Source organism: Sorex araneus, chromosome 8, assembly GCF_027595985.1.
Source record: "Sorex araneus isolate mSorAra2 chromosome 8, mSorAra2.pri, whole genome shotgun sequence".
Taxonomy (NCBI): domain Eukaryota; kingdom Metazoa; phylum Chordata; class Mammalia; order Eulipotyphla; family Soricidae; genus Sorex; species Sorex araneus.
The window spans coordinates 39,332,465-39,356,985 of NC_073309.1; the positions used below are offsets into that span (position 1 = coordinate 39,332,465).

General features: G+C 41.8%; 1 protein-coding gene across 5 annotated transcripts in view; it reads left to right on the plus strand.

Moving 5' to 3' along the window:
- The window catches only part of LSM14A (LSM14A mRNA processing body assembly factor), a 62,979-nt gene extending 38,853 nt beyond the window's left edge, over positions 1–24,126 (plus strand). For 2 of the 5 annotated variants that reach the window (XM_055145760.1, XM_055145759.1), the window contains exons 4-11: positions 495–620; positions 4,596–4,637; positions 5,705–5,881; positions 6,223–6,288; positions 9,983–10,165; positions 10,260–10,431; positions 12,909–13,140; positions 22,220–24,126. In XM_055145760.1, coding sequence (XP_055001735.1) covers positions 495–620; positions 4,596–4,637; positions 5,705–5,881; positions 6,223–6,288; positions 9,983–10,165; positions 10,260–10,431; positions 12,909–13,140; positions 22,220–22,243 — 1,022 coding nt within the window. In that variant the 3' untranslated portion in view covers positions 22,244–24,126. The remainder of the gene's footprint in view (positions 1–494; positions 621–4,595; positions 4,638–5,704; positions 5,882–6,222; positions 6,289–9,982; positions 10,166–10,259; positions 10,432–12,908; positions 13,141–22,219) is intronic. The other 3 variants (XM_055145762.1, XM_055145761.1, XM_055145763.1) reach the window with 2 other exon arrangements.
- Positions 24,127–24,521: the final 395 nt, after the last annotated feature.

The following is a 24,521-nucleotide window of genomic DNA, read 5'->3' on the forward strand; positions in this document are numbered from 1 at the left end:
AGCACTGCCAGAGTCAGGAGTAAGCCCTTAGCACTACTGAGTGTGGCCCTAAAATAAAATACCAAAAAAAAAAACCCCAAGAAATTGACCTTAATATTGGTGACGAATGCATCATTTTTTGGAGCTGGGGGGTAGAAACCAGACACATGTGAGGTATGTCTCTACCACTGAATCACATTCCCTGCGCTAGAACATACCATTTTTCTTATTTATCAGACAAGAACCCTGGCATGACCTTTGCTAACTTCCCAACTGTATCACATGTGTCACCCAAATTATTGGCACCTACCCAAGGATGCTGGGTGGATTATACATTGGCTTGGGTTATTTTTTTTCCTAATGATAAAATCTAAAACAATTTTACTATTTTCACTAATTTGCATATTATAATTACACAAGTATCAGGGGAATAATTATTATATCATTAACGTAGTATATTACTTTATATAGTGGTTTCTTGTTTTAACTTTTCGTCATTAAAAAATCTCTTAAAGCGGGAAGCTCCCTGACATCCTTTGGAACGGACACGTCCAACAGCGGTACGCTCTCCCAAAGTAGTGCAGTTGGTTCCTCTGCTTTTACACAGGACACAAGATCACTAAAAACACAGTTATCTCAAGGTAAGTTGCTTTTTACTTTCAAATTGTTTCATTCTGAATTTCTGTAGTCAATTCTCTTTCTCTAAATGTATATAAGCTTTTGCAGCTTGTAAACCATGTGTGTAATTTTTATTTGGTTCTTTCGATGTTTTATTACTCATTTACCATGCAGTAAGTATATTATTAAATGACTGTTGATTTATTAGACTTTTTTGCAATTCTTAGACATATTTTAAATATGTCACTATAATTTTTTGCAAGCACTTTAATTACTGTGATTTGTATAGAGTATTTAACATAAACCAACACAACACTGAAAATGAATTATTCTTGATGAGTTTTCTATCCCAACTGGAAAAGACAAACTGCATGATACTATTAAGTTTTCCCTAGCCTCTTCACAGGATGTAGAGCAGTGGTTCTAGACCACAACCACATGATCTGCAGAGCTGCTTTACAAATGTAGATTCTGGGGTACGAAGCAATAGTAACATGGTTGGGCAAAGTTGTCAACGTAGTCAACCTGGGTTCAATATCTTGCACCACATATGGTCCCCAAGCTCCACCAGGAGTGATCCCTGAGCTCAGGTGTGGCTCCGAAACCAAAAAAAAAACTTGAAATAATGAAGATTCCCGTTGCATGTGGCAGACCCCAGTTCCTTCCTGGGCACTACATATCGTCCCCTGAGCACCACCAGGAGTGGTACCTGAGCTTAGAACAGGAGTAAGCCTGGCTGATGTGGTGTGTCGTCCCGTCCTCGTCCCCCACCACCCCCTCTCGCCCCCGAACACGCACATGCACACGCGCGCACACACTACAGTCATCCAGAGAGTACATGAGGTAAGGTACTTGCTTTGCGCATGGCTGACCAGGTTCCATTCCACACCAGCGTATGGTTCCCCACACACTGCCCAGGAATGATCCCTGAGCATATCCAGGTGTGGCCTAAACACCAGCCCACCCCCAAGAAAAGAAAACTTAACCCAGGATTATGTACTGAGGCTAAAAGACAATGTTATGACAGCAATGAGAATCAGAAAGTCAGCATAAGTGCATTTCTTATTATGCATTAAGGCCAGGAGGCTGTGGCTCAGAGGACTACAGTATACATTGAATTCTGGAGCTTCAGGTTAAATCCCTAACACCTCAGGTTCCACCAGCACCACTGGGTATGACCCAAAACAAGAAACAAAAAGGGAAGATGACCAATTTCTGTGTTTGAAGAAAATAATAAAATAAAAGAAATCATCTATATGGCCCATGTTAGTCTCAGAGCACCTGAGCCTTGGAGTTTTATTTAGCTGAGAATCAAACTGCACCTGTGCTAGTCTTGGCAAAGCACCATAGACAGGTGTGCGGGCCTAGGCACTTACACAAGAGCAGCCACATAGGCAAAGGAGGTTGGGGGAAATGAGTCACATATAAGACTTTTTTTTTTTTTTTTTTTGCTTTTTGGGTCACACCCAGCAATGCTCAGGGGTTGCTCATGGCTTTGCATTCAGGAATTACTTCTGGCGATGCTCAGGTGACATATGGGATGCTGGGAATCTAACCTGGGTCGGCCACGTGCAGAGTAAACGCCCTACCCGCTGTAATATCGCTCCAGCCCCCATATGACTAATTTTTAAGTCTTATTTTTACGATAGGAGAACTCTATCATACTCCTAGACACGAAGATGAATATTGGAGAAACTACCTCTCGTTAATCTTATTTAAATAAATCTAAACGGAGGTCGTGGTAGGGTATAGTGACAGTATATTGGTAGTGTTAACACTGTTGTAAGATTACAACCTAAATTATAACAAAATTAATCTTTTTAAGTGGAAATACAATCATTAAGAGAATCCTAAAATAAGACTATAGTATATAAACATGAATGTACTTCTAGACATTTGAAAAAGTAATGACATATGGTTTGCCTAATTGATAATAGTCTACATAAAACACTACAGAAGTAAATTTAGAAGTAAATGGAATAAAAGTCCAAGTATAAATAAGTGGTGTATGATAAAAGGGGACTGTATTTTGTTGGGTTTGCTGTTGTTGTTATTTGTTTTTGGTATTGGTTTTGGTTTTTCGGGCACTTGCAAGGGTTCACAGGGCTTAAACCTGGCTCTGTGCTCAGTTCATTCCTGGTAGTGCTCTAGGGGCTTAAATCTGCAGTTCTGGGGATTGAACCCAGGTCAGTTGTGTGCAAGACAAGTACTTTTACCCCTATACTATCTCTGGCCAATAAAGATTATTTTTAAGTTAGCACAGGAAGCCTGACTGCGATAAGTAAGTACTATTGTGATAGACATATTTCTTAATTATTTTGGAAAAATAGCTAGGATTCCTTTCCTTATTACAGAGGACTAATGTAAAGTTTCAATAAATACTGTTTGACATTTGTAAGGGACCGTGGGGATGACCCTGGGTAGAGCACACGTGCCTTGTGAGCATGAGGCCTCAGGCTCAGTCCCTGGCACTGCCTTGCATCCAGGCAGCTCTGCCGTTCGGGATCCCTGGCACCACAGTAGAGTGCAGTCTCTGGTGAAGACCGCAGTTAAGGCATGCGAGGGCACTTACCCTGCACACAGCCAGTCCACAGCATCACATATGGTCCGCCGTGTCCCACCAGGAGGTAAGCCCTGAGACAGCAAAACCTTGTTTTCTATCATAGTCCTAGATAGGGTGCTTGCCTTGAACTTGACTGGGTTTTATCTCCTGATCAGCGCCTGGTATGTCAAAAAGAAAAGAAAACTAAAGATAAAAATAAAGTGTGACTCGTGGCAATCCCCACAACTAAGGCATATAATTGCCTTTGAATACCACCGTCAATAAAGAAGAGTAGGAACCTGTATTTACGTTTCACCAACTTCACCAAAACGTGGAGTGCATGATTTAACCCCTGGCACAGCACAGTTCCCTGTGCACCTCCAGGAGCAACCTTTAAGCACACAGTCTGGAGTAACCCCAAACTTTAAAAAAGCTAAACTAAAATATGAATTTCATCAACTAAGGCAGGGGATTTGGCCGAGCTGTTGAACCTTCCATGAACAAAGCCCTGAATTAGTTTTACTAATTTCTAAATTGTAAAAAACTAAGACTACTAGAATTTTCTTTAAGCTGTAGTAAATATGTGAGCTATTTCAAGATGTTTTTATTGTGCTGCAATAATTTGGGGGTTGTTCTAATGTCTCCTATATTTCGTGTGTCTAGAAAAAATGGTCATAACTAGAAATTTTATTAAAAACTGTCTTTGGAGTGCACAAGCAAATGACTTCTTACTTGCTCTGATGGCTCTGTTGTGGTTCTGTGATACTTGTGATACAGGATCTTTTTATACAAACATAAACTAATTGAAGTAAGTTTTACAAGATCCGTTCATGAGTATTATAAAATTAGGCACTAAACCTTTCTAAAAACTTAGCAGCCAGAGAGCTGCTGTAGCAGCTTGATGGCAGCAGACATCAAGTCAATCCCCAACACCATATGTGTTCCCCTGAGCCCCAGCACCACTGGCTGTGCTGCGCCCCCACCCCCCATGAAAACAAACCACTTAGTACTTATAAACAAATCACTTTCCAAAGTGATATCTAATTACAGAACCTTTTTTTTATTTTTATTTTTTTGCTTTTTGGGTCACACCTGGTGATGCTCAGGGGTCACTCCTGGCTCTACACTCAGGAATCACACCTGGTGGTGCTCAGGGGACCATATGGGATGCTGGGAATCGAACCTGGGTCGGCTGCGTGTAAGGCAAACGCCCTACCCACTATGCTATTGCTCCAGCCCCCAGAACCTTTTTTTTTTTTTTAATAAGCCGAAACTTGTATAACCAACCTTGATTATCCGATATAATCAGTGGGAAGATTCAAGTTGCTATTAATGACCAAGTAGACTTTGGCTGGAGGTGGGGTGATCCACATTTATACTTGCCTCCTTTAGATTAGTAGTTTTTAATTCTTTTACACCAGCGCTGTCTGTGTAATAGCTGGTTATCTGTTTTCAGGAACCTTAAGTCTGATGCGGGGCTGGAGAGACAGTACACCAGGTAGGGCACTTTCCTTGCCCACGGCCAACCCAGATTCGGTCCCTGGCGCCCCATGTAGCCCCAAGCCCACCGGGAGTGATCCCTGAACGCAGAGTCAGGAGTAAGCCCTGAGCACTGCTGGTGTGGCGCCCCCCCCAAAAAAAAATAAGTGGGGGAACTTTTAAAACTCGTAAGTGACCCCCTAGGGCATCTGGTGTGCAGCCGTATTGTCGGCACTCAGCCGCTCACCACTTGGCACAGATGCTTACAGAGCTAGCGTGTGCTGTCTGTTTGGGATACTTGGAAAAGTACAAATTAGATGCTAAGCAAAAACTTGTCAAAAGAGCTTTCAAGTGGCAAGAAACGACTATGTCAACTATGTAATTATCTGAAGATAATTAATTGTTTTCTTTGTTGCTGACCTTTTAGTACTGATGTTCACCCAAGCCCCTAAGGTACTGAAGAACTCCATCTATCGGGTTCTGTGGCTTCTTATAGTTGAAATTTAATTGAGAAAATACCTGTAAATATATATAAATAAATTATATAAGTATCTCTTTAATTATAATAAATTTATGGTTTCATAGTATAAATGTATAATTTATATATAAATTTAATACAAAGGTATTGCTTCAGGCATAACTTTTCAGGGGGAAAAAGCTTTTTTAATGTTAAAACCTCTGGAAATAACAGCTAGAGTGTTCATATAATCTGTGGTTGTATTGGGTAAAGTCTGTAACTACCTACAGTATAGTCTTGAGAGTTATCTGGGAAATCTTAATCAGGCACCTATTTTTGGAAAACCTATTTAAACCTGATTTGACCAGAGCAAAATACAGGTAAAGTTTTGTTAGGGTTTTGTGTCTTTTTTGTTTAGTTGTTATTTTTTTCTTTTTTAATCTTGACTAATCTAGTGACAGCCCACTGAAGATGATCAGGTATAAACTCTGTTCTTTTATGTAGGTTAATTTCAGATTTGTCCTTAGGATTCGAATTGGTAGAAATAAAATTCTAGGCTATTTTTAGGGTTTGATTATTTTGAAATCCCCGAGGGTAGGGTAGTTTCTTATCTTCTGGTTACATTTTAGGTCGTTCAAGCCCTCAGTTAGACCCTTTGAGAAAAAGCCCAACCATGGAACAAGCAGTGCAGACCGCCTCGGCCCACTTACCTGCTCCAGCACCTGTTGGCAGAAGGAGCCCTGTATCAACCAGGCCTTTACCAGCTACCAGCCAGAAAGCAATAGAGAACCAAGAGCACAGGCGAGGTAGCACTTTAGCTATTTACTATTCCTTAATTGACTTACCAGCATTTTCCATTCACCTTTTTTTCATTAAAAAGATTTACTTATGTTAATGATCCTAGAAGGTTTAAACTGAACTCTTGAGAGAATGACTGTTCAGTCTTTCAGATTTGACAAAATAGTGATGGTTTGATGAAGCCATGATGGTGGTGGGGGCATAGTTTTGTTTTGTTTTGTTTTGTTTTGTTTTGTTTTGTTTTACATTTTGTTGGGGTCAGTTTCTCTCCTCTTCACCCCATTTTTAACTACAGAAATTTTTGGTTCTGTGTCTTGAGTTAATTTGTTACTTTATATATCTTTTACAGCTGAAGTACACAAAATTTCAAGACCAGAAAGTGAGCAACTGAGAAATGATAATAAGAGACAAATAGGTAAGTTTTCTGGATCTAAAAGCCATACCCTGTTCTTCTCAGTAGAGCTTTGTAAATGTGTGATTCACAATTAGTTTTTTTTTTTTAATGCATGGTGGGGGGTGGTCAGAGAAATAGTACAGTGATAAGATGCTTGGCTTGCACTCGTCCAACCCAGGTTTGATACCCAACACCCCACGTCCTCCCAAGAGTAAGCCCTTGAACACAGCTAGGTCCGGTTTCCTTCCTCCCCACCCCCAAAAATGGCAGAAGCTGAAGCAATAGTACAGCAGATAGCGTGTTGCCTTGCACATGACTGACCCGGGTGCAATCCCTGGCATTCCATAGGGTCCTCTGAGCACTGCTAGTAGTAATTCCTGAGTGCAGAGCAGGAGTATGAACATCACTGGGTATGACCAAAGGGAAAAAAAAAAAAAGCAGGGCTGAAGATAACTAGAGAGATAACTCAAGTGGTAGGATACACATAAACTTAAGTTCAAAAAATAAATAAGTATTAAGCACTAGGGGAATTTTACTGTGGTTAAAAACAGCAAGCTTAATGATGATAGTGGTTATTTAGATCTATTTCATTGGCATAATGTCAGAAGAACCGCACATCAAAAATATTCCCAAAAATAAACTATGAAATACAAATAGCCTTATATTGGAATATTGTGTCGATGTTACTTTCTAGGTTTTGGTACCATGCACTGTCTTACATAAAGTGTTGCACTGGAAGGGAAGCTGGGCGGTGGGCACATCAGATCACCCCCAGTGCAGAACTCCAGCGCCACATACGTGGTGCCAGGATTAGACTCACAGCCCCTGGATGCAAGGCAAGGGTCGAAGTCTTTTCTTTACCCCAGCCCAGTTTGAAGTAATTGTCGGGATGTTCTGGGCCAGAGAAAGGGTACAGCTCGGCCATCCCGGCTCTGATCCCCAGATCAATGCCAGGAGGGATCCTGAGTGCAGAGCCGGGAGTAAACCCTGACCACAGCCCAAAAACAAAAGATATTTTAAGATGACTTTAATTTTGACTTAATAATACTGTGTATTTCCTATTTCGTATTTTGTTTTTTATATATTTACAGCTATAAAATATACCCTAAAATGTTCTATTTACTTATAAAATACAAATTATAATTCAGAAGTCTTCCAGATTTAAAAACAGAGACAGGGGCTGGAGTGATTATACAGTGAGTAGGGCATTTACTTTGCAGACGGCTGACCCAAGTTCAATCTCCTGCACCCCATATGGTCCCCCGAGCCCGCCAGGTGTGATCCCTGAATGCAGAGCCCGGAGCACCACCCTGAGGTGAGGGTTAAGTGAAATCAGGGTTAACCCTAAGCACCGCCAGGTGTGGCTCCAAAACCAAAAAGTTAGTAATTTAAAAAAAAAGCAAAGACAGTGTTTAATCACTTAATAATGGTTGCAAAGTATTCTTTTCCTTTAGAAATCTTGATAAGAGTTTTCTTTCTACATATGTACTGTATGCCGTAGATTACAAAGATTTTATTTTGATTTACTGTTCAACTTTTTAAAAATTTGGTAAAAGAGGGGCTGGAGTGACAGCACAGTGGGTAGGGCGTTTGCCTTGCACTCGGCCGACCCGGGTTCAATTCCCAGCATCTCAGATGGTCCCCTGAGCATCGCCAGGAGTAATTCCTGAGTGCAAAGCCAGGAGTAGCCCCTGTGCAATGCTGGGTGTGGCCCAAAAAGCAAAAAAAATTGGTAAAAGAGAACCCCTCTTTAAAAATAACATACTACTATCTTTTAATGAAACATACAATAATAATTCTGTTGCTGTGCTTAAAAATTCATCTCCCCCCCAAAAAAAAAAATTCATCTCCCAGCAGTTAACAAATAGTGGGTATTCTTTTATACTGTTTTTCATACAATTTTGATACTTAAAACTTGTTTGTTGTTGTTCTGGGGTCACACCCAGCAATACGGCATGCTGAAGATCAAACCCCAGTCACGTGCAAGGCTAGCACTTTACCCACTGTACTATCGCTCGGCCCCACTTAAACTTTCTTTAATAAGGGCCACACATGGTGGTACACTGGGACCACCAGGGTAAAGACCAGGTATTGGGGTGGCCTGCAATGCCAGAGATTGAACTCTGGGTGTCTCATCTGGCAGGCATATCCTATACCCAGCCCCCTAAAGATGTTTTTTATACTAAAATTAAATGTTAAGATATGCTGCTATTGAATTTCATAGATTATTTTCTCAAAGTTTGCGTTTTGCCAAACTTCACCAAACATTGAATGTAAATCCGTCTTTGACTATAGTTACTTTTTTTTTTTTTTTTTTTTTTAGTTTTATTGAATCACCATGAGATAGTTACAAGCTTTCATGTTTGGGTTACAATCTCACAGTGATCAAACACCCGTCCCTCCACCAGTGCACATTCCCCACCACCAATATCCCGGGTATTGCAATTATGTATTAAATTTTTCATATAGTAGTTGAAATTAATATTCTCTCTTTTTGGGCCGGAGTGATAGCACAGCAGGTAGAGCGTTTGCCTTGCACGTGGCCGACCCGGGTTCGATCCCCGGCATCCCATATGGTCCCCCAAGCACCGCCAGGAGTAATTCCTGAGTGCAAAGCTAGGAGTAAACCCTGAGCATCGCTGGGTGTGACCCAAAAAGCAAAAAATATATATATATATTCTCTCCTTTTTTTTTTTAACACACATTAAATGCTATTTTGTATTCTTATTTTTTTCCTTTTTTCCTTCTTGAACTTTAGGTTCTCACACTTGCAATTTTGCTCCTTTGGTATTTTTACTTTGTCATATCTCATAAATCCTGTTGTTGTATCTGTTTTATTATGTCTACTAGAGATAGGTATAAGAAGATTATCTATTGGAGATAGATAAAAACAAAACTTGGATAATGAGCCTTTTAGGACATAAAGGGGAAGTAGAGACTGACTGGAATAGTTAATCTGGTGACTGTCTTTTTTCATTGTCTGTGATGTGGAAATAATACCTCCATTGTCATTTGCATTTATTAGTTTTACTTCCTATGTATCTTGGTTTCTGTAATCTTTTCCATAAAAGTTTTCCTAAATTTTGGCCCAGAAAGTTGTATGTATTCCCATTTTGTCCATGACAAACAGGATGACAGTGATACAGTGATTCCCATTTTGTAAATTTCCTGTGTGTCTTCGTCTGTTTCATAGATGTTAGTAAAAATTTGTTTTTGCCGTAGGTTTTGCTTTTCAGTTTTGGGGCCACATTTAGGCCTCCTCAGGCAAAGCCCACACCCCAGCCCCCTGGAACTTTTGGTTTTCATTTTTCTTATATCAGAAATTAAATATAGGGACAGGGATAAGGAAATCAAAAAATAAAAATGTAGAGGCAAAGCCATGGTAGCAGGACTGGGGGCGGGCGGATGGGGGGTGTTGGCATGCTTCGAATGTAGAGGTTCCAGGTTCAATCCCTGCCACAGCATGGTCCCCCCTGCACTGCTGGGGGACACCCCAAGCTCAGAAATGGGTATGGCCAACAAAATACAGGGGCAGAGGATGTCGCTCAGGGTGGAGTCTATGGTTTGCATATATAAGATTCTGGGTTTAGTATCTGGCACTGAATTAGTGAATAAATAAATATAGTACTAAATTCTTCTTGTTGGCTATTTAAAAGGAGAAAAGTAATAACTTATGTCTTAAACCAGTTCTTTTTTTTTTTTTTAATAAATGTAGTTCCGGGTGCTCCTTCAGCACCAAGAAGAGGACGTGGGGGTCATCGAGGTGGCAGGGGAAGGTTTGGTATTCGACGAGATGGTCCAATGAAATTTGAGAAAGACTTTGACTTTGAAAGTGCTAATGCGCAGTTTAACAAGGAAGAAATCGACAGAGAGTTTCATAATAAGCTGAAATTGAAAGGTGAGTTTTCATTTTCCTACTCAAGAAATAACCTTGACTTGGGAAATGCCACTGTTCAGTCCAAGTCTTGACTTGTATGGCTTATTTTTATTAGAAGATAAACTTGAGAAGCAAGAGAAGCCTGTAAATGGTGAGGATAAAGGAGATTCAGGAGTTGATACCCAGAACAGTGAAGGCAATGCTGACGAAGAGGATCCGCTTGGACCCAACTGCTATTACGACAAAACTAAATCCTTCTTCGATAATATTTCCTGTGATGACAACAGGTACAGTCATTGAAGCTGCTTGGGATATTGAAGCATGAAAATACTGTATACATTTACGAAGATTAATGAATACTAACAAACAAGTTTACTACAATTTTTGGTGTGTTGTTTTTTTGTTTGTTTTTTTAAAAAATTATTTTTACCCTATTAACTTCTTGAAAATAAAATAGGTGTATACTTTTAAGGATCCAGTCTCATTTGAAAGTGACTCGGGGCCAGAGCAATAGTACAGCGGGTAGAGCGTTTGCCTTGCATGTGGCCGACCCGAGTTTCCTGGCATCCCATATGGTCCCCCAAGCACTGCCAGGAGTAATTCCTGAGTATAGAGCCAGGTGTTACCAAAAAGAAAGGAAGGGGTGGGGAGAGACTAAAACAAGTATTTCTGGGCCAGTGAGATAATAATGGAGTTTAAGGCACTTGGAAAAATCAAAAACTGTAGAGAAATAAAGAGCCAAGGAAAATGGCCTAAAGTAGCTTAGAAAATTGGAGAGTTCAAGAGGAAGTTAGTTCTAAGGAAGAATCGGGTAGGGGGAGAACAACACAGATATAAAACAATCAGAAGTTCTTTTGGTGGGGGGTTTTGGACTTTGTTTGGGAGGTCAGACTTAAGAGTACTCAGGGTGCAAGACAAGCACCGTATACTACTATATCTCTTCAGCCCCCAAGAGGACAGTATTTTTTTTTTTTCAATAAACTGCTTAAAAGCACTAACATTTAAATAAGACCATTTATCCCTGAACAATCAAGTTCACGTGAACCATAGATCAAAAGTACTAAGGTTACTCACCAAGTAAAGTGTGGTTGGAGGACCCGCTTGGTATGGGAGATGCATGCTGAAAGTAGACTATAGATTGAACACGATGGCCACTCGATACTTCTATTGCTAACCACAACACCCAAAAGGAGAGAGCAAAAGGGAATGCCCTGCCACAGAGATGGGGTGGGGTAGGGGGGAGTGGGATTGGGGGGTGGGAGAGATACTGGGGTCATCTGGTGGTGGAAAAAAGTACTTGAAGGCAACCTTCAGTTTTTGCTGACCAATTGCCTGACCTTAGTTTGGTGCCACCTGGTGGCACTGATACATTATTACTACTGTGGGTTGGTTTGGTTTGGGGGCACTGTCAGGTTTAAGGCACATCCTGCTATGGGATCAGACCCAGCCCTCCTGCAAAGACATGAATGAGGGGCACAGGAGATAGCTCGGAGGGCAGGAGCAGATGTTTCACAGGCAGAGGCCCCAGCCTCACTCCTCAGCAGTGCTTGGGAGGCTCAAAATAAAGACGCGAACAAACAGGACTGAGAGTGGATGTGAGCCCTGCGGGCATCTCTGTTTTAGGACAGCAGTTCAAACACTAGCTTCAGGCATCTGGTCTAGTGAGAAATCAGAGACACACTCTCCATTTCTGGCTTCCTGGAGCAGTTTCCTTTCCACTTCAGTGGAAGCCTTCTCTTCCATGGAAGCTGAGTGGAGAGAGTAGTAAAACGCCAGTTCTGTTACATCTGAACTCCCCACAGTATTGAGGCTGTGATCACGTTTCCTTTATTTATCAACAATGTTTATAAGAAACTAATACCAGTCATATTGTCACATTAAACTTGCGGGGATTGGGGGGGTCACACCTGGCTATGCACTGGGGTTACTCCTGGCTCATGCACTCAGGAATTAACTCCTGGCAGTGGTTAGGGGACCCTGTGGGATGCTGGGAATCGAACCCGGGTCGGCCGAGTGCAAAGCAAACTCCCCACTCGCGTCAGCCCCAGTCACATTGAACTTCTAACAGTTTTAATGTGGGAGTTGCTGTACCCAGCAGCGCTGGGGCTTTTCCCAGCCTGGTGGTCGTGGGAATGATGCAGTGGCAGGAATGAGCCCAGGTGGGCTCCAGCATACAGAGTGTGTGCTCCAGCCCTTGGCGGTATCTCTCCAGGCCTCTTTTACAATACATTGTTGTGAACAGATTGTGATCACTTAGAAAAGATGCTTGGTTGAGTCTTAAGAATTGCTTAGCCTGGATGTGTGTGTGTGTGTGTGTGTGTGTGTGTGTGTGTGTGTGTGTGTGTGTGTCCATATATATATATATACACAAGGCTCAACTTTTAACAACATGTTAGTGATCTCTTATAGAAGGGCTTAATGGCCCCTGGGTGGAATACAACAATCCTCACCCTTTTTCCTCTAAGGATACTCTTTTGTAGCATTTTCAGCGGTTTTTCATAACAAACAATACAAAAAATACATTATTTTGGTTCTGCTTTGGGGCAGAGATTGGGGTTTGGGATGGAAACATCCAAAATATGGTGGTGGGAAGGTGTAATGGTGGTGGAATTGGTGTTTGAATAATAAATGTAATGAAATACTGTGAACTACTTTATAAAATAAAATAAAAAATATGAGAAAAAGAAGAATTTCTTAGCCAGGAGAATTAGTCCTTGTGTTCCTTAAAGCTTCATCTGCAAAATACTATTTGTCCTTAAAATAGAGAAAGAAGACCAACCTGGGCTGAAGAAAGAAGATTGAATGCAGAAACATTCGGAATCCCACTTCGTCCGAACCGTGGCCGTGGAGGTTACAGAGGCAGAGGAGGTCTTGGTTTCCGTGGTGGTCGAGGACGTGGTGGTGGCAGAGGCGGTACCTTCACCACCCCTCGGGGGTATCGTGGGGGATTCAGAGGAGGTCGTGGCGGCAGGGAGTTTGCAGATTTTGAATATCGGGTAAGTATGATAGTGCTTTGGTCTTGGCATACAGTTAGTTTTAAGACATTGGGGCAGGAGGCTTGGTGTCAGAGTCAGGCCCAGATCTCATGCAAGAAAATCGTGTGCTTTACTACAGAGCCATATCCTGCCTATTCCTCCCAATATTTACCCCTTTTGGAGAGTTGGGCCACACCCAGCTGTGCTCAAGGCTTATATCTTTCAGACCCAGTGATATGGTTTTAGATTTTATGAACTTAAGAGACTCACTGAGAATTATTCTGGGATTGTCTATTCTTTAAAAAAAAAAATCACTTGATTTTTTTTGTTGGAGGCATAGGGCATCACTAAACACTGCTTCTTTGTAAAGGTGGAGTAGAAGGGTACCACACTTGACTGTTGCTCAGGGCTAACTCCTGGTTCCAGGGACTGAACCAGGGTCAGCTGTGTATAGTAAGGCAAGCACTTTATCACTCCATCCCCTAAAGACAGTTTATGTCTTAAATGACTATATATGGGGCTGGAGCTATAGTACAGCAGGTATGGCACTTGAATGTGGCCAACCTGGGTTAGATCCTAGGCACCCTATAAAGTTCCCTTAGCACAGATCCAGGAGTAAGCCCTGAATACTGCCAGGTGTGGCCCCTCCAAATTTTTTTTAATTTAAAAATTAAAGGGTTGTTAGCATTTTTATTTTCATATTACAAGGTACGCTTTAGTACCAAGAGATTCTAGAAAGGCCAAAATCCAGAATGGAACATAAGCTTATGCTTTAAGTAGCAACTAATATTTATATATATTTTGGTACAGTCAACATTTTCTATATATTTTTCACATGCTTACTCACTTAAACCTCACAGTAACTCTAAACAGATTCTTATTCTCATTTTTTAAGTTAGGAAATAAGTATAAAAACATCGAATAACTTGTCCAGAGTCGCACAGCTAGTTAGCAATAATGCGCAGTCTTGAACTTAGTTTGTTCCTAAGTTAGTGCTTTTCCCTTGTGTTCTTAATTTTACATCATCTTGAAATTTGGAAGCTACTAGGAAATTTTAGAGTTGTACAATTGTTCAGTCTGGTTTGTTTCTGGGTTTTTGTTTTATTTTGGCTTTTGGACCACATCCAGCAGTGCCAGAAACACCTGCTGGCAGAAACAGCATTGCCCAGTATTTAAAGTTTCCCATTGTTACCTCTGCTGGGGTGAGAGATCATCCATACATCTTAAATCTGTACCGTGTTGTGAACTAATAGTACCTCCACCTTATAAATTAATGTGTAAAGTTGGCTTGAGATCCCTCTAAAGAGTCAAAATTAGAGGCTTTTGGGTCAGGGGCCCATTCATTTTCATACCTTTGGTATTGTGTTGTCACCGTCAAGATCACTAAAACATAATTTAGCCTCGGTAAGCGATAGTTCAGCATCACACACTCTGATCCAGCTTTGATTCCTGCCTCAGTCTCCTCCCATCACACGTTGTCCTTGAGCACCACTGGACATGGCCCTGTTCTTCCCCTCCCCTTATCTCCCCCGACCCCCCAACAGTTTAGCCTTGAGTGGGCTAGGAGGTAGGTCTGCAGTGCATGCTTTACATGTGGAAGCACCTGCACTGTTTCTGAGGAAATGCCTAGTAACCCAGAAACAGGCCAGAAAAGGAAAATATTAGCCTCCTGTTATCAGCCCAGGCCCTTCAGCCATAGCCGACTCTCAGGCAGCTTCAGGACTTCTGACTTGCGAGAATGCGTTCTGGTGGAAAAAGGTGTGCGAGAAACTTCAGAATACTTCATTGCTTTTCACTGTTACTGCTCTTGAGTTTCCCCCATATTTTTTTGCTTACAGTAATTGTAAACCTTTTACAAAATATTCACCCTTAACTCCTGCATTATTTAACACTAATGACTCAACTTAGGATCTTTTTTCCTTTTTTTTTTTTCTGCTTGTTTGTTTGTTTGCTTTTTGGGTCACACGGCGATGCTCAGGTTATTCCTGACTCTGCACTCAGGAGTCACTCCTGGCGGTGCTGGGGGGACCATATGGGATGCTGGGAATCAAACCTGGGTCAGCCGCACGCAAGCCTTACCCGCTGTGCTATCGCTCCAGCCCCAGGATCTTTTTCTTGATTAGTTGTTAATTTGTGTGTATGTGTGTGTGTCTTTGTGTTTTGGAGGGCCACACCCAACAGTGCTCAGGAATCCAGCACAGGTCAGCCCTGTGCAAGGCAAACTCACTATACACTGTACTAACTCTCTGGCCCCCTTGAGTTTGTTTTGGGGGGTGGGAGGGTACATGGAGGGGGCTCACTCCTGGCAGTATTCAGGGACCATCTCATACAGGGGATTGAACCAGACCTACATGCAAAGTGTACGCTTTGCTGGTTGAGTGCCCTCCTCTCTCCCTCCCTCCCTCTCTCTCTCCCCCCTCCTCTCCTCTCCCCTTACCTCCCCTCACCTCCCCTCTTCTCCCCTCTTCTCTTCCCTCATTTGTTTAAGACAACACATTTTTCTCCATACAGCACTTTATGGTCTGTCTGCTTCCCCAGGTCAAAAGTCTAATCCTGGCTCTGGCTCTTTTCCCAGTGGGACTGCCCTTTTCTGTGTTTACTCTGCTGATTTATGGGTCTTTTTGCCCTTGTTTAGCTCCAGACCTAGCCCTGTCTCAGGACATTTCTACTGATCCTTCTGCTTGGCATGTGAAGTTTGTAACTTCTTGCAGACATTTGTGCTCAGGTTTCTCTCTAGAGTTGCTGGCTGGCTCTACCCCTCCTCATCCATATCCTTTTTCTCTCCCCCAGACCCTTTGCAAGCTAGTAAGTCCCTCAGTATATAGCTTCTACTCAGTTTTTCTGCTTAGAACATGTATGCTTTCAGCTTCATTCTTTTGTTTCCACTTGCTCTGTGTCCTGTGTTCTATTTACATTTACCTTCCTCACAGTGACCTCATTATCATCATCTTGCTTGTCTCTGGCATCTTCCCAGCATTCAAATAGGCTATTTTTACTCTTTCTAAAACATTGCCCAGACAGTGGCCCATTTCCACATCACATGCATTTCCTTGAGATGGCCCTGCCAGCCTTTTTGATGACCCACTGATTTGTCTCCACACACCCTCAATCTCTGCCTCTCTTGAGATGTTGTCAGCAGTACAGCCTGTGTCCAAGAACCTCTGATAGTACCTTGTTGAAGACTACATTGGGTCAGCTTCACTGTATTACTGTATCACTGTCACTTTCCCGTTGTTCATCGATTGCTCGAGTGGGTGCCCGCATGCTAGTGTAGCCCAATGGTGTCTGCTTGCTCCAGGAACATGAAGAGCACGTTGTTGTTACTGTTACTGTTTCTTGGCATGTCAAATATGTCACAGGTAGCTTGCCAGGCTCTCTGAGAGAGACGGAGGCTTTTAGGGTGGCCTCTGATTGTCCTTACAGGTCCTTACGGGCTCCAGGAAAAATTGCATTGCTCTCTTCCAGGTTCAAGGAGCTTTGTTTTATAGTCTCTGGATCTTGACCCTTGATGAGATTACATGGCGCTGGGGGCGGTTTGTGTGTGTGACTGCCAAGCTACTGGTAAACTGGGAATCCTGGTGGAGGAGGCCCAGTCCCAATCCGAACAGGCTTGGAGATCTCAGCCACGGGTCCCGCATACCAGGGTTCCTCTGTCGGTTCCTTCATGGGTGAGGTTCCTATGAGCTTGTGGAGAGTGGCCTTGAGCATTGCTGGGGCTCTGCTTGGGGTGGGGAGGGAAACTCAACCCGCCCTTCTCCAAGGGAGCCCCGGTGATGCAGCCTAGCATGGGGGTCAGCTTAGTTTGAAAAAGAAAGAAAGTATGTTTTGTTTTGTAATAGGGACCGCACCCAGTAGTGTGCATCCCTAGCAGTGCAGTGCTGGGACCACCAGGACTACATCTAGTGGTGTTAGGGAGAGGTAGCAGGCAGTGTTGCAGGGACAGATAAAGGCTCGCAGGTGGTCTTTTCTTTTTTTTTTTTTTTTTTCCTTTTTAAGTCACACCTGGTGATGCATACCCAGGTCAGCCATGTGTGAGGCAGACGCCCTACCCGCTGTGCTATCAGCTCCAGCCCCATTGCAGGAGGTCTTTATTTCATAGTCCATGTGATGGGAGTGTTGCTTGAAGGGCTCAGAAGGACCCAACAGTGCAACATAGTTAAAACCAATTTGCACTCACAGCATGTATCCAGGCATACAGAAGGAATGACTCAGAGATGGTTTATGGGTGAATATCGAGGCAGTGGGCTCAGTGTGGTAAAGCTACATGCCTGTATCACATGGTTTTATAGACATAACCTAAAAATAAAGTTGTGTATACACACATGTGAGCACTTCATGGGCTACTGCTCAACTATGAGAGAAGATGAGCTTGTGCCTTTTAAGACAATATGCATTCAACCTGGTGTTTCTGTAGAACATGCCTGGTCCCCCAAGCCCCGCTAGAAGTTACCCTGAGTGCAGCCAGGTGTTATCCAAAAGCCAAAAAGAAAAAAAGAATGCACTCATTAAACCCTTTCCTCCCGGTCACTAAGGATGTGAGTGAGAGGTTTTCTTACACTTTTGTTGAGTTTGTCCTTGACCACTTTCTTGGCAAGTGTAGATGGACTGGGTGGCTGATTTTTTTTTTTTTTTTACATCTGCTGCATCTGATGAGGTAGAGCCACCAGGAGAGAGATAGATTGTCTCTATCTCTATCAGAGTTAGAATATTTGTCTCATAATCTTTGTGCCTGGCACGCGCGCACACACACACACACACATACACAAAGATTTGAACTGCTCTTACATGAGCGGTTATAAAGTACATTGGGGATATATGAAGATTGACTTCAGTGGAGGCCAGGATCATCTTCAGATCCTTTCTGCACCAGCTTACATTATGCATTACAAAATATGTATATGGCTGTACATATTTTATGGTATGTACAGCCATATTTTATTTATATGATTTAATAGCATTGTATCAATTGTTTGGTTTTTGTGTACACAACTATTTACAACAGAGGAAATGCTTGTGCTTCTGACAATTTGGGTGAATGTCAGTGAGGAAGTGTGCAAGAGAGTGATTTCCTGAGGGAAATCAAAGCACCTGGCTGATCTTTGCCTGGGGCAGGGCTTGGGCTGGGAAGCCATCCCTTACCCCTGCTTTCTCTCGGCTTCCTTTGTGGTTTTTTGTTTTGGCTACACTGTTACGTCTGAGTGCTTCAAGCCAAGCCTCCCTGTTTACTTGTTTCAAACTTCCTAGCCAGCTCTCTGATGTTCAGAGCATTTCCAGCCTGAAGGTTATCCTTGGAACTGGGACTTCAGAAGTGAAGAACATGTGGTTTGTGTTGTGGGAGACCTGGGTGCAGTTCCCAGTGCCACCTATCCCCCGGCACCTCTCGAGGATGACCCTTAGCCACAGTGTGCCCCCTCCAAAAAAAAAAAAATATATCCTCTTAAATTCGGGAAAATAGCTCAAATGGTAAATCACATGTTTTGTACGTGAGAGGCCCCGAGTTCTCTCTGCAGCACACAAGGTCTCACAAACCCCTCTGGGTGTGCCCCAGGGCCCCAGACACCAAACTGTAGAGCTGGGCGGGAGCTGACACGCCTGCATTGGTGCCAGGAGTGGCCTCTGTGGTTCATTGGGTTTGGCTTTTTAAGTTAACTTTTTCTTTAAAAAAAAAAACCTGTTAGGAACTTACTCCGACACCCCCCCCAACCCCTATGTTTATTGAGACATCAAAATTTATAAAGTTATTCATAATGATTGTTTCAGGCATGCAACATTCCAACACCAATCCCACCACCATTATCCCCAGGTTCCCTCCGCCCCTCCCTACAGCCTGCTCCCATTTTGCAGGAATACTTGTTTGTTGGGAGGGAGCCTTACTCGGCATTGCTGGGGGTTACTCCAGACTCTGCCCTCAGGAATCACTCCTGGCAAGCTCTGGGACCATATGGGGTGTCAGGGATCACACCTGGGTCAGGCCAGCCAAGTGCAAGGCAAGTGCCCCACCTACTGTACTTTCTCTTTGGCCCAGCATATAACAAGTTTATTTCCTATTTCTTGGTCCAATAAAACTTAAATGAATGGATGGCAAATAGAATTGCCAGAAAATAAATAGGAATCCATGATGATTAATTTCTATATGCTTTTAACCTTTCTTCATCTGATAGAGGACAATCATATGCACCATTAGTGAGTGCTATGCTCAATGCCACATGATGGGAAGTTTCTCCTGCTCTTTAAAGGAGCTCATTTAATGCTTCTTGGAAAACTGGTTTCAAAGATACTAATTCCCTAAGCTGTTGGCTGTCCGTGAAACTATAGTTCTTCAAATCTAAATGATAATCTAGCTGGATAGAGTATTCTTTTTTTTTTTTCTTTTTCTTTTTCTTTTTAAAATTTTTATTGAAGTACCATCAGAGCAGTTACAGAGTTTTTGGTTTAAGTCTTGGTCATACAATGATGAAACACCCGACCCTTCACCAGTGCACATTTTCCACCACCAAAAACCCCAGTACTCCCCACCTCCATCCCTCACCCTCCCTCTACCTGTGTGGCAGACAGTTTCACGTAATACTCTCTCTACTTTGATTACATTCAATATTTTGACACCAAACCCACCATTATTATTTGGGAATTTTACCCCAATACTCAGATCTGCTGAAAAGGCAACATTAGACAATTTGTTTTCTATTGCTGATCATGAATTGCACATGATGATGCATAGCCACTTGGATAGAGTATTCTTGGTGAGGTGTTCATTTCATTGAGTTTTTGTACTATATCCTTCCATATTCTTCTGGCTCATAAAGTCTCATTTGATCTGCTGTACGTTACAGGCTTTCCTTGGTATATATCTTCCTTTTCTGATCTTGCTGCCTTCAGTATTCTATCTTTGGATTTTGTCATTTTGAGTGACATATATTGGAGTTTTCCTAATTGGGTCTGTTTCCACTGGGATCCTGCAGGCTCTCTTGGATCTTGGTGCCTGTAATCCTCAACTCTGGGAGTTTCTTATCAGTGATTTGGTTAATTAATGTTTCTTCATTACATTTGCCTTCCTGCTATTTAGGGACTCGATGATTCTAATACTGATCTTCTTGAAATCATTCTATAGTTCTCTGTTGTGCTGTTCATTTCTGTTCAGACCATTTTCTACCTTCTGTTTCCTAGCAGTTGCCTCCTTCTCATCTTGGACCTCTTTGATCTTTTGCTCAGCTTCTGTTATTCTGTAGTTCAGAGCTTCTATTGACTTTTTGTTTTGTTTTGGGTTTTGGTTTTTGGGGTTTTTTTTTTGTTTTTTTGTTTTGTTTTGTTTTTTTGCTTTTTGGGTCACACCTGGCGATGCACAGGGGTTACTCCTGGCTCTGCACTCAGGAATTATTCCTGGCGGTGCTCAGGGGACCATATGGGATGCTGGGATTTGAACCCAGGTCGGCCGTGTGCAAGGCAAATGCCCTACCTACTGTGCTATTGCTCCAGCCCCTTCTAATGACTTTTTTTAAAATATCACCTACCATGTTAATTTCTCTCATTTCCAACTGTAGTAGATTTTTTTTTCTTTTTGAGTCACTCCTGGCTCTGTACTGAGGAACCATCCCTGGTGGTGCTCAGGGAACCATATGGGATACTGGGAATCGAATCTGGGTCAGCCGCGTGCAAGGCAAACGCCCTACCCACTGTGCTATCACTCCAGCCCCTGTAGTAGATTTTTTTGACTCATATTTTTTTGTGCTTTGTTGGCTGCCTTGCCATCGTTTCCTTGACTCATTGACCATCCTCATCATAGTATCGGTTGAGATACTGAGGATTTACTGGTGGGTGTGTATGTCTTTGGTACGACTTTTTTCACTCGTTGAGTTGGTGGGTATCTACATGTTTTCCCCATTGGTTTTCTAGTGTTCTTGCTATACTGGGGCGGGGGGTGTTGAGTCTTTGTAGTTAGTTAACACACACTCTCTCTCTCTCTCTCTCTCTCTCTCTCTCTCTCTCTCTCTCTCTCTCTCTCTCTCTCTCTCTCAATTACTGGAGATTGCTCTCTGTCTTATGCCTGTCCTCAGAGAATGACAGGAAGAATAACCATGAACCACATGTAATTTGTTGAGTAGGCAGGAGCTGTGGTATGGGCCTTTACTGTGGCACAGTTCAGGTGTGGAGGCTGCTGGAACCCATCCAGTCGGGAGAGGCTCAGCATTCTGTTCATAAAAGCCAGAGGCGAGCTTCACCTACATGGTGGAGCAGCAAGCAGAAGATCAGCTGGTGTTTTGAATCTCTAAATCAGAGCATTGTCCTGGCATAAATTTTGGAGAAATTTTTACTATGTATTTTAATGTTATCTTTAACAAAGATATCAAGGCCAGGCTGAGCATTGCAAGGAGTGGCCTATATTTTAAAAAGATCATTATAGTCCAGAGAGATGGTACAGGGGTTCACGCACTGCCTTGCATGTGGCTGACGCTAGCTCAGTCCCTGGCATCATATATGGTTTCCCTGGTATCACCAGGAGTGATCCCCAAGCACAGAGCCAGAACTAAGCCCTGAACAATTCCAGGTGTGGCCAGAAACAAAACAAAGTGGAGCCAGAGAGAGTGTACGGCTGGTAAGGACCTAGGTTCAATTCCCAGTACCCCTTATGGTCTCCAAGTCTGCCCAGAATGATCCCTGACACCACTACTTTAGTCTCTACTAACTGGGAGGTGGGCTGGAGCACAGTAGTTGGGCTGTTCGATTTCTCCGCCCCTCTCGGAGAGCCTGGCAAGCTACTGAGAGTATGGAGCCCGCACGGCAGAGCCTGGCAAGCTACCCATGCGTATTGGATATGCCAAAAACAGTAACAATAAATCTCTCAATGAGAGACGTTACTGGTGCCCACTCGAACGAATCGATGAGCAACAGGATGACAGTTATATATGTAGTTACACAGTAACTGGGAGGTGTGGCAGGGATAGACAATGAACTTATCAAATTTGTTTCCTGGAAGTAGGTATAATCGATTTGCATGTGAAAGTAAAAGTAAATATGTAGAAGTAATTAATGAATAATAAAGCAACTTAGAAATCAGTGATAAGCCAAAGTTTTAAACATAAGCTTTTCTTTTTCCCCTTTTCAGAAAGACAACAAAGTTGCTGCATAGTCTGCAAACAAGTCTTTGAAAATAGGTGAATAGCTCTTCATGGTCCTGAGAATTGGTTTCAGTCTTTGTGAAGAAGGAAGAAGTGAATTGAAGAAGTGAATTGCTGTCTATTTGTCACCAGCACTGGGTTTTTTGTTTGTTTGTTTTTCTGCTTAATTTCAAAGATACAAAGCAGTTACTTTTGGGGGTGGGGCGGGGGGAGCTCATCTTAAAAAAAAAAAGTGAGCATTAAATATATTTGGAATAGCAGAAGGTTAAGTAATTTCTTATGTATAGTTAAACTAAAGCCGTACTTCAGTGGGACTTTTGAGTATTTTTTCATTACTGAAAGGATTTTTCTTATCACTAAATTGTATTTGGCAATTACTGCAACTTGCCTGCAGCTCGGGCCGTGATACTGTGTTTTGAGCCACAGAAGGGTTGTGTGCGTGTCTGTGTGCGGGCGTGTGCGGGTGACTGTCCTTCTTTTTGGAAATCCTGTAATATCCCTTTTGAGGTAGCTTGTTTCGTCAATTAGGGTGCTGGATGGTAGAGAATTTTGTCGGTCCACTATGTACACACAGTAAATACTGTTTCTTAGGCAAAGGTAACTTTTTTATATAGTTGTAAAATTCCATTATATTCCATTGCCAAAGAAACATTAAGAACTTTGTATAGCTGTATAAAAAGCAACTAATTTTTTAAAGAATAAACATTTTAAAGTCAGCAAACATACTGTGTCCTTGCAGAACTTGATGTGTTGAGAAGCAGAGATGGGGGTGGGCCTTTTTTTTTTTTTTTTCATAACTCTCCAGGCTTAAGATTTTTATTTTATTTCATTTTTAATGTTCAGAACATACATGAAAATTTGATAAATTCTTCCATTATCTAAAACGGATAAATTATGCATGCTTGTAAGAACCTCACTTTATAGCAAATGGCATATCACAGGATTTGTCCAAATAATGGATACTTTCAGTATATAAATGTAAATAATTATAGATAAAAATGTACTTCACTGTATTTTCAAATGAGTAACCTCCCTCTTTCCTCTTTTTTTTTTTTTTAATTTTAAGACATTGAAACTTGGCTTCAACTAACTAACTTGTTCTTCCTGATATGCCTGGAGTTTTGTTTTGTTTGTGACACCTATCTGATTCCATTATCTTTCAAGAGACTTCAAAATCTAGGAAATATTTTGACAACCTGTAATGACACTGGTCCTGGGCCGGTGACCCACCAACAACTCAGTGTCAAGTTCATTGCTAATAAATCTTTTTGATATTTTGAGCTATAGTGAAAAAAAAATCTGGCCACTTTGTGTTTTTATGAAGGCCATGGAATAAAGGGATCCAAAGATTTAAATATTTTTATCTACTTTGATTTTTGTTAACTTTCTCTTTAAAACATTCAGTAGTGATAAATATGTGGAAAGCTGCACTGTAGGACAATTGGAATATTTAAAGATGATTGATATTTTAATTTTATATCTTTTGTATAGCTCTACAAGGAACTGTTTTGTAATTTGGTTTCATTATTAAGGTCCAGTACTTGGCAGCCATAGTTTAGATAATATTGTTTAATACTGTTTGCTTGCATGTTAACAACAGAACCTTTTGGAGGACCCACAAATCATGATATTAAATACATTTCTGAGACATTCTGAACATCAGAGCAAGTGCTGTGGTGAACATTGGATGTCCCGGGCCTATTTCAAGAAGAAAAACTGTAAATACCAGTTCTACATGCTCTAACAGTATGAATTCATCCGTTTTCCCAGCCTTCTGGTCTCTGACTAGGGCATTTGGTGCCCCAGTAACTGGCAGCATGGCACGCTGCAGTGCACCTTACAATACTAAAGCAAGGTTTCTGTTCTAAGGCAGAATAAAACTATTCAGTAAAAAGTGTTTGTCAAACATATTTTTTCTTTCTCCTTAAATAGCATTGTTTTCTTAACAGAAAGAAACATAATGAAAGTCATCTTTAAAATGTAAGTGTGGAATTATGGTCATGTTTATATTACCTAAAATACCTAAATCAGTTGCTTTTTTTATTAAAAAACTTATTTAATTTTTAAAAATTAACTTTTATCAAAGATTTATTATTTACCCTAGGGATATAGCTCAGAGATTAAGCCCATTCCTCTTATGTGATATCCTGGGTTAGATCTCTCTCTCTCTCTCTCTCTCTCTCTCTCTCTCTCTCTCTCTCTCTCTCTCTCTCTCTCCTCTCACTTTCCCTCTCCTCTCCTCTTTCTCTCCTCTCTCTCTCTCCTCTCTCTCTTTCTCTCTCTCTCCCC